Genomic DNA, 15,914 nt, shown 5'->3' with positions numbered 1-15,914 from the left:
ATATATATATATATATATATATATATACATGTATGTATATATTGGTAATATATATTATTTAAATGCATTTGTGTTTTCTAATAACCATATTGGTTTTCGGTCCATTTAATCAGGAGATCCAGAGCAAGAATTTAGTAATACAATTAATTACGCCACTTCTTTCCACTAATGGAATCGAATCAACTATATCTAATTGATTTTATCATATCTCAAAAACATTGGATCACCAATTAATGGTTTTTTTTTTGCATTTATTATCTTCTTAATATTAAAACTAATCTGTATATTGAACAACATATAACCTTTTAAAAATTTGAACGGCGTGCATTATCGTCGTATACATTTACATTGTGTCATATTTAGCCAAAAAAAAAAATACTAATATGATTTGATTTTTAGGAATTGATTTTGCTACATTACTTTAAATTCATTCAGTTCAGAAAGATACCAGAAAATTAATTGGATTTTATATTATCAGGACTCTAATTATTAATAATTCAGTGATTTTAGCGCCGGAAAAAAAATCATTGATCTCCCCTCGGACCACATATCCGAAGGTTGGGGACCAATCCGGATTTACGTGGATTTTTTAAATAAGCCATGAAATTTGAGCCTGGTCGTCATTAGATTAATTGATTAGTCTATTTAAAACAAAATTTATTGTCGTATTAGTTTCACAAAGACAAAACCCAGAAAGAAACAAGATAAGAGATTACAAAAGAACAATTGCTAAATAATTCTTAAGCATTAATCTAATTCGACTGACAACTAAAATCTTAATTATTTTTTCTCGAAGTGTGGTCTTAAGATATTAGCAACGTTATAAATATTATATGTATTGATTTTTTATATCGGTTAATTTAGTAATCAGAATTATTTAATCATATTTTCTATATATATATATATATATATATATATATATATATTAAGTCAACGATTTACAGTTATATGGAAATCATTGGGCGAGTGGGGCTGAGAAATTGAGAGCATAAGCCCAATTACAATTATGACCGAAGCCCATGGCCCATAGAGCCGCTTTCGGCTCTCTTCGTGCCCGACTCTCATTAGCAGCCACGTGGAGACGTTCCGCACGTGCGAAACCGCACAGTTCATACATTTTTTACAACTTCGACATAAAATTCCGAAAACATGGAGCATAAGGAACTTAAATGGATAATAATGGGTTCGACTGGTTGTACCGCAGCGGTTGCGATTGCAGGTGGCAGCGTTTTCAGAACGTTTGATAGCGATTATAAATGATTAGTACTGACTGGTTGAGAAGTTGCTGTTGGTAGCGATTGCGGGTGGGTGTAGTTAGAAGTGAATGGTTCATTACGGTTGCGGTTGCGTTTTGATATAAATTGTTAAAAAAAATATATTATTTAAAAATAATTTTTTATAATAGTTTTAATTAAATTTTTCGTATCATTTGATAAAAATTATTTACTAAATTTATAATAATTAAATAATAAATTTAAAATATAAATATTATCAATTTAATTTATTTTTAAGTAAAAAAATAATTTTATTATAAAAATTATTAAAAATAATCATTATTAAACTTAAAAATTATACTATTATATAATACTAAAAAATAATATCAAATCATAACACTAAACAAAATCATCACCAATATATATATTAATGTTTTATATAATTTCTAATAAAAATATTTTAGTTTTTTTGTCAAAACGCCGGAAACCGCTACCAAAACGCAAGTTGGAAGATGCGATTAGAAAACACAAGTTTGGTTGCGGTTGCGGTTGGTTGCGGTTCAACCAGTCAGTTTTTCAATCGCCCGCAACCGCCGGAAATCGCAACTGCTCCGTTTGCGAGTGGCGGCGGTGTAACCAGTCGCCCCCAATATCATCATTCCCAACTTTTTTTAAATGATATTTTCTGATTCATTGTACAATTCTTCAAAAATGCGATACTTAATCAACCGACATATCGATTAAGAATTTGATTTTCAAGATTTATATTACCCATATTATATATTTTTTTATAAGACCCATATTATATATTGATTAAGTATAAACTGTGTTAGATGCGTTTTTTGGTTTATTTTGATATATTTGATTTGTATCTTTCCAATTAGCACAATAAATTAACTCTTTAATATTGAATTTTGCGTTTATGGCTCTTATTATATGGTATGGATTTTTTTTTTGGCACTGGAGAAAAAAAAACAGAGCAGTTGACAGTGGAATCGATGTTTATGAAATCTAACATATATATATATATATTTATATATATATATATTGATAGGATTTGAGAAACTTTAGAATGTTGTTATATCGTTAAAAGATTACACATATGCATATATATATATATATATATATATATATATATATATATTATGAAATTTTAAGCTATACAAATATATATTATAGGAATAATGATACAGAGAGATTATATATAGAGATAGTTTTTGATATTTCAGAGTTTGAGAGATATTTTGGGAAAATGTTTTCTTGTATTCTCATTCATCATAGCTTTCTTAAATACAAATAGAAGAAGTGAAAGAGAAACCCTAGAAACCCTACCCAAACTAAACCAAAATAGATTAACCAAACCAACATTAAACCAAACCAATATTTAACTACATATATATTCTAATAATAGTAATAGAAAGCTTATAGGCATATATGTGCGCGCGCGTGTGATTATATGTTTTTTTTTTTATTTTAATCAAGCCGGCTATATATACATGGAACTTTTTTTTGCCAACATTATATAAATTAAATAATGATAGATCTGCGTAACAAACATCTGTTTAAAATTTGGAAAATAGAAAGATATTTTTGGCCATAAATTAATATTTAATATTACTGTAAAATTGACACGACTTTTTTCAAGTCTCTAACAAATTCAAAAGGAAAACTCAAAGAAGAGAAAGGGACGGTAATGGGAGTATTTCTTTTTCCACACCAAAATATTCCTTTGTCACACTCTCTATTGAACTATTAGTCAACCCCCCACCCATTTTATTTTATTTTATCTTACTTTTTTCTCCAATCTTAATTTTTTTATATATATTTTTCACTTTTGGAACCTTTTTGTAATTTGCAAATTCATTCTGGGTTATTGTGCATTTGGATTCTCAATCCATTTATATGATGATTATGTTTTTTTGGTAAATTTTATTAATTTTTTTGGTAAATATATGATGATTATGTTAATAGAGTGTACCCACTTCTTTTCGTTAAAACTGATTTAATTTGCAATGTATTGTATTTTATGATTTATTTAGATTTCTTATAAATTTATCACTAACAACGGAAGGTTAATCATTTGGTGCTCCACTTTCCACTTGAAGTCTTGGAACCCCATCCGAAACCACCACAAAAAAAAATCGTTTTTAATTGTATTTACTCAAAAAATATATTTTAATTTCAATATTTTGTTGTTCCAAACAGTAAGTACAATAACCCAAAATATAGATTTTAATATATTTATACAATTTAAATTCCAATCAAATAGAAAAATAAAAATATATAATATAATATAACAATATAATTTTACTAGAAAAATCCAACAGAAAGTGATCCACCGAATGAAAGGTGACAAAATCATCTCATGAGTTTGATTCAAGTGATGGAGATTGATGTAATTTCTAGACCAAAATAGTCTATATATAAAGGTTGTTCATGAATCTATGATGCATGTAGTCAGGACGAAAGTGTGGAAAACCATCCTGGTTATTAAAAACAATTTTACTATGAAAAATTTTAAATACAAATACAATATTTGCTTTATCACTAAAACATATTTTACTATTGCTATTTTGTATCTCTTTTTTTTATATATATTTTCAATTTCATTAAGCAATTTTACCTTGACATTGTTTTTTGTGGCAATACATGAACATATTTTGTGGTCAATAGGAAAATGTAAGTATTTGAATTTACCTAAAAAGGTGCAATTTCTTTCTTTCTTTCTTTTTTTTCAAAAATTATCCAACAGAAATCTCCCATTGACTTTCCAAAACAAAGTGAAAATAATCATTTTCAATACCTAACCCATTTTAAATTTTTACCTGTTTAAGAAAGTTACTTTTTAACCTAAATCTGAAATATTCTATATATATGGAGTTAAATCTAACCCAACAAACCCACGATTATATACAACGGAAGAAAATGGAATATATAAAATTCAATATAATTAAATTAAATAATCGATCATTATTATTTTATAATATCAAATTAATCGAATTTAGATAGTTTATAAACAGATCGAATAACAACATAATAAATAATTAAAATGAGTAAACATATTTTTTAAAATAATTTTTTAAAATAGAAAATTTAACACAATAATAATAATAGTAATAAATAGAAACCTAAAATACTGAACTTTTAAAATTTTCAAAATAAAAAATATAACATCTAATTTCTAAATTGTATTTCTCTATTCAAATTCAAATATAAAAACACCTATTTACACATCATAATATAATTCTAATTAAAAAAATATGTCGTATCAGATAAATTAACCACAATACATCGCAAATCTCGTGGTGAGGTTGAAATATGAAAATGATGGAGTTAATATATATACACATAAAGGGGGAGTCCCCCAGCCTAGTGGTTAATGACAACCCCCTCTACCATGAGGTTGTGGGTTCGAATCTTAGGTATGATACTTCCCTTGAGCCGATCAGTTTTATGAAGCTGGTTTACTTGCTCTGCGTGGTTTGCTGGCTACTGCGTAGGGCGGTGGGTTTTCTCAGGTCTGCGATACTCTGTCCTGATGTCGTTCTCGTCCGGCCTATGGACTGAGAGGCGTTGCGGTGTCTGGTGTCCGATCCGAAGGGTTATAGGATAGGGTTCCCATCGTAACAAAAAAAATATATATATATACACACATATACATATACATGTATATATAGTGGAGAAAACTATTGAGCATGTTGACCTTGTCTCTTGTTTTTCAAAAGATTGGACACACGCATCGAACACATGCAAAAAAGAAACCCTAAGATTACACGACAAACGAAAGAAAGTAACCCCACCTTCACTCATTGCTCCGTATAATGCTACCATATCATTGCCCACCTTTCATAGGCATTGCATATATATATATATATATATGTTAGGAATAACATTTTCACATGAAAAACCCATTTATTAAATTCGAATAAAATATATCTAGATTCATATTGTTTACCATGGCGATAAAACTTGAAAAACATGGGCCATATATCCGTTTTATATATGGATACGAATTCGCTTGTATTATAATATATGGTCATGAATTCTGATTTTATCTATGTATATATTCTTCGAGAAATCTATCTCGTAATCTTCACATTGATAATTATGATACAAATTAATATTGACTCGTACTCTTGAATTTATGTTCAATATTTTTTTTATGAGATATGGTCTGTCATATTAATTAAAAATCCAGAATCATTCCCTTTTTCTTTTCTTATTGGAAGAAATAATTTACCATAGTGGGTAATGAGAATGAAGACTGTTCTTGCCATATAACCAAAATTTTGTGCACCAATGAAATAAAAACATAGAAACTAAATATGATATTTCTATATATTGGGTGTAACGAGGGTCAAGCCGGTTACGGACCAACCAGGGAATGAAACGTTAGGGTTTGTACGTTATGCAACTAACACAAAGTCTTCATCATCGCCATCAGATAGCACTCGGAGATTCTTGTCGATGTGGGACTTCTCCTCGTCAACTTGTGGCGGATTTACAGTGTTTTCTAATTTCCCCGTGGAAGATCCATCCACATATAATATATACTGTTAGAATCTCAATCATATGTCACCAAAATCGTCCTCCAAAAACATTCCGCATCTCTTTGCTTTGTCCCGTAGGGGCATCCACGTGTCGAATGAAGGGTTTCTAACTTATTATATATACATGTATATATAAATAATGCTATAAATGCATACATAGTTAGTATGTTATATATGTTCCTTTTATTCGAGCAGATTCAGAAGATTTTTTGCTTTTGTATTTGTTGGACTTCAATTTATATATTGACTTAATACATATATATATATATAGTTCACTATAGTACGTATATATACGTGTATGTATATAATTTTATCGTGTTTGTGCGTATGAATATGTGGAAGATAAAAGAAGGGACAATTAGGGGCTTGTCGTTTTCTGGATAAACAGTATCTAACGAACATGGAACTCAACTTAATACATATATATATATATATATATATATATATATATATACATGAGATATATTTTTTGGTATCGAATCATTGATTGACTTTTACATGATTTTGGTAGGTATTTTGTAAATAACTCTTAACATATTGTTGCATCTGGTTTTCCAACTATATATATATATATACACACACACACACACATAGTTTCATATAGCAATGTTGTAAAATGTCTCAAATCAATGTCATAATTATGTTATTTTATCTTCGGATCCATTTGTATGTCATATATATACACTATATTTTATGTGATATGCGAAACAGGGAAATGAATTATTCATATGACTTTCTCTATTCAATGTTTTTCATTAGCCTGATCATATAATAAAGTAATCGAGGAATAAGCAAGGTGACCATTACATACACACACACACACACACATATATATATATATATATATAGCTATAAAGTTAGATGTGAAGTGGTTGTATTTACATGATGATTCTCATATTTATGGACCTACACCGTACTACGTAACTCTCTTCCTCTACATGAAGATGGGCTCTTGGCTCTTGGGGTGTCCCCCCACCTCCCTCTCTTGTCAAAATCTACACAAAGTGAAGTTAGGCAGCTTTTCCATTCAATCTTTAATCCACTCCAAAGGGTTTTTTTTTTTTTTTTTGTAAAGCCCAACATCGATTTTTATGTATGAAACTTTAAATTAGTACCAAAAATTGTTTTTTTCTTCTTCTTTTAAATTGTGATACTTGATAATTAGGAAAGATCAATAGCCCTGTCAAACCCGATAACGGTATCTAGAAATGGAAAATTAAGTTGAAATATATAAAATCAAATCAAATAATATATATACACACATATATATATATATATATATATATATATATATTAAGTTGAAATATATAAAAACAAAAAAAAAAATATATATACACACATATATATATATATATATATATATATATATATATATATGAATTCATCAAAAAACGGATTGCATTTACCAAATTAAAAAAAAACTAAAAATTGAATTTTTTTCCTGTTTAGAACACGAGTTATTTTCTTCATGAAAATTGACTAACACCCATTTCGAATCGAGCAAAAAAACATGATTTTAAATTTTAATAGTAAAAAAATAATTAAAGTAAAATTCAAAATATCCACTTGTACACTTTTTTGAGTCATAAAAAATTAGAAAACAGGTGCGATAATTATGTATCCTAATCATGGTTAAGACTTTGCTTTTACAGGAAAATGTGTAGTCGCTGCTTTGGTCTTGAAGGCGACAGTTAGTAGGTCGGTCTAATTACTGATTAAATATAATCCTACTACTGATATATAGTTACTAATTTTTTTACAAATAAGAAAATAAAATATATGCATATATATATATATGAAATATGCGCATGTGTATAGATATATATAGATGTAGAGTGAGATATTAGTGTAAAGTAGATTTGATCACATGGGAAATTTAATATATTTGTATCATTGTATGGTCACATGGGTTTGCGTGAAATATTGCTTTTAACCATCTTTTTTTTTTGTCTCCCTACGCTATGCCTAAGTCTCCTTTATATATATATAAATTTGATTGTGATAAACTATATGAAAAACGCTGCGGAGACATATTAGAGGTAGGGGTATTGTTTTTCATTTTCAATTCGTTTATTTTTTCTCAAAATTTTAAGTATTTGTAATTTTTAAAAGTAATATATATTTTTTTTTCTCTAAAATATCTTAAAATATTTTAAAATTCTCCAGGAAAATAGAATTTGTATTTAAATGTATAAATTGAAGCGAATGAAATTGGATAATATCTAATAATATCCGAATAAAATTTCAATTTCCATGTTAATTAAAATAGTTCTGTAGTAAATAATATGGAAAGGGATGTAAAATGAAATCATTTACAAAGATATTTTTATTAGGTAGGACGAGAGGTCAACTGAAAGTGAGTTGACCGATGACGACAGGCCACGTCAGCATCCAGTTCTGACCGCCTTCCTCTGTTTAAATAGAAGCAAACCAGTTCAGCTCTCATCACACACACTAATCATCATACCACAAAAAAAAAACATATACGTACAAAAAAATAACTGCCATGTGTGGACACGTCAGCACCTCCGTAGTCGCCGACACGTTCCCATTCGCCCAGGGATATTCCGGCGGTGTCGTCACTCCTCCTCCGCCGCCGCCGTTGCAGGAGCAGTTCCCTTCACTGCAATTTCTGCTGAACAACCACGAGCTGATGATTGCCGCCGACTACTCGGAAGCGATATTCGAATTTTCTGGCGGCTCCGGGAACGGTTACGGCGGTGGAATCAGCGGCTGCAACTCGCCGAGCTCGCTCGAGAGCGGCGGCGGCGGAGAGCGTAGTGTGATGCAGAGGAGTGTGAGTAGCAACGATGGGTTTTTGGGTCATTTGGCGTCAACCCATGGGCCCACTTTGGAGTCTGGGCCCGTGAGACGGGCTCTTAGCGCCGGAGATCTGCACGTGAGTTCCACAATTACAGAAATACACATACACATATACATATAGTTCTATATATCTATGTCATGAATGAAACAGTACCCTGTTAACAGTAACTTATAGTATAAAACATGTACTAAAAGAAATCATTTTGAAAGTAACAGTAGAATTCATGAAACACAAAAGGCTACCTGTTGTAAGCGAAATCTATATATAATGGTCTCAGTGGACGTCGAATGAAACATGCAAGGCCGAAGTTGAGCCATATGGATGATCATGATGATGATGATGTAATAGAGTGTATGATATGCATATATGAATATATAACATGGTGTGGATTTGATGCATGCAGAGAATGAATAAGAAGAAGGGGAAAGGGAAGCAAGGGAGGAGAGGGGAGAGCGAGCTATGGAGTGAGAGCAATGCCATAATACAAGGAATGAACAGAACAGCCAAGTACAGCCCGCTTGAGAAGAAGCAGAGGATTGAGCGATACAAAAGCAAGAGATCTCTTAGGAATTTCAACAAGAGAATCAAGGTGTATATATATATATATATGGGTTTTGATATATATTTGTGAAAGAGTGATGAATATTGAACACGTTGGTGTGGTTAAGTATGAATGCAGGAAGACATTAGCAGACAGCAGGCCACGAATAAGAGGGAGATTTGCAAGAAATGATGAGATCGAAGACAATAAGATGATGCCACAGCCAACCCAAGATTTCGACACTGCTTGGGCCTCTTTTCTCGATTCTTTCTCCGTTAATCACTTCCTTAATTAATCTCTCTAGTTTATATATATATATATATGTGTATATATATATGTGTCTGAGTGCAAGTTTTGTGTGATTTATTTTGTAATTAAGAATAAACTGTATTAGTAATTGTTTTTCGATTAATTAGTTGTGTGATCTCTGTTTAAATATAGATATACCAAGAGATTAATACATGGTTCAGTAATCATTCCCTCACAAAACATTAATTTAGTATTTTAATTATACAGAATCGGACGAATTATAAGTACAGATAAGGAAGTACAGGAGGTTGATTAATGATAATTATAATCATGGTGGTCATGTTACCTGATGATTTTATTCCTAGCAACTTGTGTTTCTCATCATGCTAATCTAGAGCCCGAGCCATTTGAAAAACATACATTATATATATATATAGGGAGAAATCCCATATATATTGGCTTGAGAAAATATATATATATATAAAAAAAACATGATTCGATGTTGAATTTCAAGGTGACGAAATTAAAATTAAAATTTTGTCAACCATGAACAAGTATTCAACTTTTAGTCGCCATAAATTGGAGCATTTCTCAATTCTCATTTCTAATACAAAAAAACAGCGATATAAAAATATTTATTAATAAAAAACAAAATGAAAAATCTTATAGAATGATTTAAGAGGTATATAACATAATTGCTGTTTTTTAATGCATAATAAATATATACATTCAATATAAGAAGAATAAACAGAGCATTCTCCTTTTATAGAGGCTATATATGGAGAGATATACCTACGAAATCTGGTCGGTCGGCTTTTTCCGACCGGCGGTGGACTTCCCACTTCACAGTTCTTTTTTTTTCTGTGCCAAACTTTTTTTTTAAAATTAAAATTTCAGTTGGGACAGGTATATTCTACCAATAATAAAATATATTTTAGTTTTTTACATATTAAAATTACAAAATCCAAATTCTAATTTAAAATTTTAAATACCTAATTTCCGGTTAACGGAGTCATGGAATGGAATTTTTGCCCACGATAATGGTTCATCTACTGTTTTCAAAAACTTTTCATTCCATATTTGAAATATATTAAAAAAATTTGTGATTTTTATTCATTAAACTACTATATATATATATATACACACACACAATACATTCAATTTTTCATTTTTTTTATCCCAAGTTTATGATCTTTATCCATTTTCAGCAAAAAGGGGAAAAAAGTGCCAGGAACGTGAAAAACGACCGACCACGTGTCAATAGTCCGATGGACACGTGGCATCTCGGGACCCTCTCTGGTGCCACGGTGTCGTTTCATATTCCTTCAGTTTATCCCTCTCCTCCACCTTCCGTCTCGTCTAAGATACGCAGTAAAGGCTCGGAAGCAAAGCAGCTGTTTACTTTGGATCCATCGATCGACGATAAAAGAAATTCCCAAAATTAATGAAGAAGCGATAAGAAGGTTCGAGAATCTACTTGTCTGGAGCCTTACAGAGAGATCGATGCGTTGAGTTTTTGTTTTTTTTTTATTAAGGTTGTTTAGATCGGATGCATTGTTGAGGTTCAGGAGCAGGTGAAAAATGGAGAAAACTCCTTCGACGTCACGGAGCTCTGCTTATTTGGATGCCCTGACGCAAGAGATTAAGAAGAAGCTGACACGGGTTTGACCTTTCTCTCTCTTTTCCCCCCGCTCCCTCGATCGACACTCGGATTTTGCGTCTTTGCTTTTGAGATCGTAGAGTTTCCGATTTTGTAATCTCTTTGGTCTCTGAGAAAATGCGATCACTTATCGCGTCGGAATTGCATCAGAATTACGATCGGGAATTTCGATTTATGCACGAAATTGTTGTTTCCGGTGATGGTGTATGTTTGAATTCTGGGAAAATGTGTGGGAAAGTAATGAAGGGTTTTGAGAATTCGGGATTTTTCTATCTGAGAACATCTTTTGACATTTAAATTGGAAAAAAACAAAATCTCGCCTTTTGGATTAGGTCATGCATAGTTCACGCAATCTGATCATTAGTACTTTGGCTTTTGGTCGTTTTGCTTCCCCTATATCCGGAGCCTTTTACTCACTTGATGTTTTGTTTTGGGTTTTTCAATACAGGAATTTTGGGATAAGCCCTTTTGGAGTCTGATTTTTATTTGATTTTGGATTTCTGATCTTTGTCTAGGCGCTTGCTTCTCCAGCACAGAGACGCAACTTGTTGCAGGATCTATTCGCAGACATAGCTCTAGAAGTTGATGAACGTGCCAAAGGTAAGCTTTTGATCTCCACATATTGATGAATTTCAACGGGAGCTTGATGCTTATTTGTTCTTTAGTTTAGCGTTTTCTGGTTTCAATGTTGGTCAACTGTCAAGAACATAAGGTGGCGCTGTTATGGCACTCAAGAAAAGAGGAGTAATGGTTGATTATGTTACGGAGACTGATCGTTAAAATTTACTTTAACCATTGGTCCATTGCTTATCTGTAAGATTCAAGTTGAATGTTCATCATGATGAGAAGTATTCTACCAATAACACTAACTTCCATGCTGGAACTGGAAGCAGATGCTATCCTTAGCAGGGACGAGGATGGAATATCTTCTGCAGAAGCAGACGCTGATGGCCCGCTATGTTTCTTCGATGTACTTGCTGATTACTATGTGAAGGTGTCAGACAGTGGAAAGGATATTCTTGATTTGATGTTGCAGCTTTGGAGCCAGTCGTTTGCATCACATATTTTCTCTCTTCTGTTCCATAAATGGGTATTACAATCTTTCAATTGATGTCTAGAAGGTGTTTACAGTTGTCAAATATCCCGTTCCTTGTCTGCACTCCCTTATTTTTTGCCTTCCATTTTATGTGTTAGATTTTCATTTGGTCATGGTTTTGGCGAGTCAATTCTTGTAACATTTTTCTATATTTTTCTCCAGCTGTTTGAGGTTCAGCTCGACAATCAAGAAATACTCCTGCGGTATTCATCTGCTCTTGTCCAGGGAGCAACAAATGTATTCTGGTAAATTCCTTGGACTCCAGTGTATTAGACAATAGTCCTTGATATTCTTTCACCTTGTTTGAATTGTATGGCTCAGTTTATATATATATATATATATATATCGATTCATACAAGCACCAGGATTTTATGTTAGGGGCATTGCCTAGTTCAGCAAATGATTTGTGGGAAACTGTTATAATGGTCTTTACAAGTCTCTTCTTGGGTCAAATGGCTTTCTAAGCATTGTGAAGATGGCTTCTTTTTCATCACAGGATTGATATCCAGACAAATACAAGGCGTTTCCAAACTCTCTTTCGGGTAGATTCTTTTTCTAAATTCTCTAGCTTTCATTTTTCTGGATCCTTTACCTGCATTTTCGGTAACTAGAATTTATTACTCTTTTACTCATTATATATAACAAGGTTGGTGATAATAATTCTCTCGCCTGTATATGTTTTCCTCACTGGGTGAATGAATAACAGCATGCAATGTGCATAGCTGCATGACAGTTGTAGTAAATCGGCTTAATTCCCACACTTTTCTTTGTAATTAATCTTCTATGATGCCATCTCATAAGCTGTTTGTCTCCGCCTCATACAGTGCCTTGTTCTGGGCATATAATTCTGTATTTTGACCTTCTGTTTGATTTCCACCAGTGTTCTACTTAATCACATCAAATGTTTATCCGTTTAACATGTTCCTTCGAGTTTTTACAGTATCTGCTTGAGGAAGTTGCTTTGGAGTCTTCCCGTTTGAACAGAATTCCCATTCAGGTGAGCGGTTTCTCTGTTTTGTCTGTAACTTCAGTGGTATCACAACAACTGGATGAAGTTTGGAGATTGACTCTCCATGGTTAATTTCAGGCTCAGAGGGATCTGTATCTCTTGCTCTCAAGGTTCATTTTATTTTACAATTCAGGTGATTAACTGTTCTTGGACATCTTGGAACCAAAAAATTTGTCTTGTTCCCTGACAACATCTTTTGCAGTTGACAAACTCGAAAGTTTCTTGGGGCACTTTCCCGAGCTTCCAAATGCGTTCTTGGTTGGAGGACCATCAGATTTCTTTGTTATCGAACTTACTGACCAGGTATAAAAGATAGTCCTTCCTTATGAGCAGATACCCTTCTGCTCTCCCTCTCTTTCTCTCTAGAGAGAGTGGCATTTACCTCAATTTCATGGGTGCAGCTGCAAAAGTTAAAAGTCGAGCCAGTACTGCTACATTATCTCTCTCAGATGAAGGTTCTTCATGGTATACATATTTATCTCTATCTCATTTCAGGAATACATGATTTAGATGCTGTTATCTACAAGTTTATTGAATCAAACTCAAAGAATATTGTAAACATCTGCAGGTATGGAACTTAGAATGACAACTAGTACGAGGTTGAAGGCATGTTTATACAGCTTCACTTCTCCCGGTGGTCCCATGTACCCCACGAGAGCCGTTCGTCATGCAGCATGGGACACGTTGGATTCGCTCTTTCCTGTGAGTGTGCTCTTTCTCTATAAAAGTTATAATCTTTAACCCATTTGTTGGATTTCAAGATCCACCCAACTGATTTAATAAACCTAAATGCATGGATATTGACAAGAGCTGGGGGCTAAATATTGATGTATTCGTCTATATCTCTGATACCCTTCAATTGTTTTTGCATATACACACAGATGCATTTGAACATAAACGCCATCTTGCAGTTGTCTACTGACAAATTTACAGGAAACATTCTTTCTTTGCTTTTGTAAATGGGTTTTCATAACCAGTTACTTTGTGCAGGTGGGGAGATACCCAAGGCATCTAATAAGCTTGTTTTTCCGGTTGTTGTACCCATGGTACTGGCCTTCCTCTTGTTGGAACTTTGTTGTTTCCTGCATTAAGACTCTGTTGTATTCGCTTGTCGGGCTTATCTTTTCGCGGCGGGAGAAGCCAAGACGATGTTGAACTGATGATATATTTGGTTCTATCCGCCATTGAAGAGGGTACCAAAGTTTGCATGGATATGTGAAAAGCCAAGACTGAGATGTACATAAAACCTTTTCTCCTCTCTTGGGAATGGCTTTCTATGTTTTGTTGTCACTGTCGTCGATTGTTATATATAAATATTTTATATAGAGGCTGTGTTGTATTTATGACCAAAACAATGAACAGAAAGCCTTGGTCTTGTTCTTTGGCAATACAGGAGGGGGAACATGTCTTTACTGTGCTTGTTTACTGCTCTTTTCTGTGTTGACCAAGTTACTTTTTTTTTCTATGGGAAATCCGAAATCTCTTGTAATTGTTTGCCCGGAATCTCCACCGTTCGGAGACTTTTCATCCGTTCGATCGGATCATGATTTCACGTAGTAACTCATGGATCTATACAGCAAGCACTCGATCATTAGTTCCTCTTCCGCCGCCGAGAAGTTCGTCATCCAGATTCCAGCCCATTAAAAGTTGTTGGTTCTTTATTTTCTCTGAATCGACCGTACCCGATATTCTGCTATCCGGGCAGTCTCAGCTTGGACTTCGGTTCGTGGATTGGTCTCCGATTCAGAGAAATTTCAGTTCTTTAGAACCAGTGGCCTCTTCAGCTGTATCCATGGGTGTCTGATCATGCGGACACACCAAACGAAACCGAAGAAGAAAATGAACAAAGATCTTCCCAAGGGAAACAAAAATCCATTATCAAGCCAGATTTTGATCTAAACGAATGCCAATTGAACAGCTCCAAGTCAATTCAGCAATATAGTTGCAGTAAGTACCTTCCACCATCCCTGGATGACTCGGAAATTTCAGGAAATCACTGGCAGACGATGGCAAGAAGGAAAGCCAACAACACTACACTAAATTGAAAACCACAATATTCAAATTGAATTCATGACAAAAGGCCAAATTCAAATTCAAAACATATATATAGCAGCGATTATAATACCAGAAACTGGGGAAACAACTAACGTAGGAATTACATGGACCCATCTCTAACCCTAAATCCGTTCACCAAAACACAGAAAACCCTAATTCACAATTCAGGAGCTAGTAAATTTTGTCACGGCCTTGGTCCCCTCGGAAACAGCGTGTTTCGCGAGTTCTCCAGGAAGGACGAGCCTGACGGCGGTCTGAATCTCGCGAGATGTGATTGTGGGCTTCTTGTTGTACCTGGCGAGTTTAGAAGACTCCTGAGCGAGCTTCTCGAAGATGTCGTTGATGAAGCTGTTCATAATCCCCATGGCCTTGCTCGAAATTCCGATGTCAGGATGAACCTGCTTCAAAACTTTGAAGATGTAGATCTTGTAGGTCTCGACACTCTTCTTCTTCATCTTCTTCTTCTTGTCGCCGCCGGCTCCGGCCTCCTTCGGCAGCTTCTTTCCAGCCTTAGGTTTCTTCTCCGCCGGAGCTTTCTCAGCCTTTGCCTTCTCCTCCGCCGGCTTCTTCTCGGCGGGCTTCTTCTCTGCCTTCGGCGCCATGGATACTTTCTACTTCTCTCGGTTAAACAAAACAAGGCTTTAAAAAGTTTCGAATTTAGCAGTGAACAGAGAGAGCGCCCCGGTGTCGGTTTTATACAAGTATAAAAATTTATA

At 33.5% G+C, this 15,914-nt stretch overlaps 3 protein-coding genes across 6 annotated transcripts; 2 read left to right on the top strand and 1 right to left on the bottom strand.

Moving 5' to 3' along the window:
* Positions 1-8,227: 8,227 nt before the first annotated feature.
* Positions 8,228-9,538, top strand: LOC104799467 (two-component response regulator-like APRR7). The gene is made up of 3 exons (XM_010522011.2): positions 8,228-8,663; positions 8,992-9,177; positions 9,257-9,538. The coding sequence occupies exons 1-3, from the start codon at positions 8,271-8,273 to the stop codon at positions 9,422-9,424; spliced, it is 747 nt and encodes a 248-aa protein (XP_010520313.1). The 5' UTR covers positions 8,228-8,270; the 3' UTR covers positions 9,425-9,538.
* A 1,194-nt stretch (positions 9,539-10,732) lies between these two features.
* Positions 10,733-14,632, top strand: LOC104799466. Of its 4 annotated transcripts, none has more exons than XM_010522007.1 (12): positions 10,733-10,841; positions 10,947-11,040; positions 11,554-11,638; positions 11,932-12,128; positions 12,297-12,379; positions 12,631-12,676; positions 13,075-13,131; positions 13,222-13,276; positions 13,346-13,446; positions 13,545-13,608; positions 13,712-13,845; positions 14,134-14,632. In XM_010522007.1, exons 2-12 carry the CDS (start codon positions 10,960-10,962, stop codon positions 14,296-14,298), a joined length of 1,068 nt encoding a protein of 355 aa, XP_010520309.1. In that variant the 5' UTR covers positions 10,733-10,841; positions 10,947-10,959; the 3' UTR covers positions 14,299-14,632. The 4 variants fall into 4 exon arrangements, with proteins under 4 accessions (XP_010520309.1, XP_010520308.1, XP_010520310.1 ...); XM_010522006.1 differs by having other exon boundaries at positions 10,914-11,040; XM_010522008.2 differs by having other exon boundaries at positions 10,734-10,841; positions 10,941-11,040.
* A 548-nt stretch (positions 14,633-15,180) lies between these two features.
* On the bottom strand, positions 15,181-15,870 carry LOC104799462 (histone H2B.7). The gene has a single exon (XM_010522001.1). It carries the CDS (start codon positions 15,798-15,800, stop codon positions 15,363-15,365), a length of 438 nt encoding a protein of 145 aa, XP_010520303.1. The 5' UTR covers positions 15,801-15,870; the 3' UTR covers positions 15,181-15,362.
* Positions 15,871-15,914: the final 44 nt, after the last annotated feature.

Source organism: Tarenaya hassleriana, unplaced genomic scaffold, assembly GCF_000463585.1.
Source record: "Tarenaya hassleriana unplaced genomic scaffold, ASM46358v1 Cleome6, whole genome shotgun sequence".
Taxonomy (NCBI): Eukaryota; Viridiplantae; Streptophyta; class Magnoliopsida; order Brassicales; family Cleomaceae; genus Tarenaya; species Tarenaya hassleriana.
This window is presented reverse-complemented; position numbering and strand designations above follow the sequence as displayed.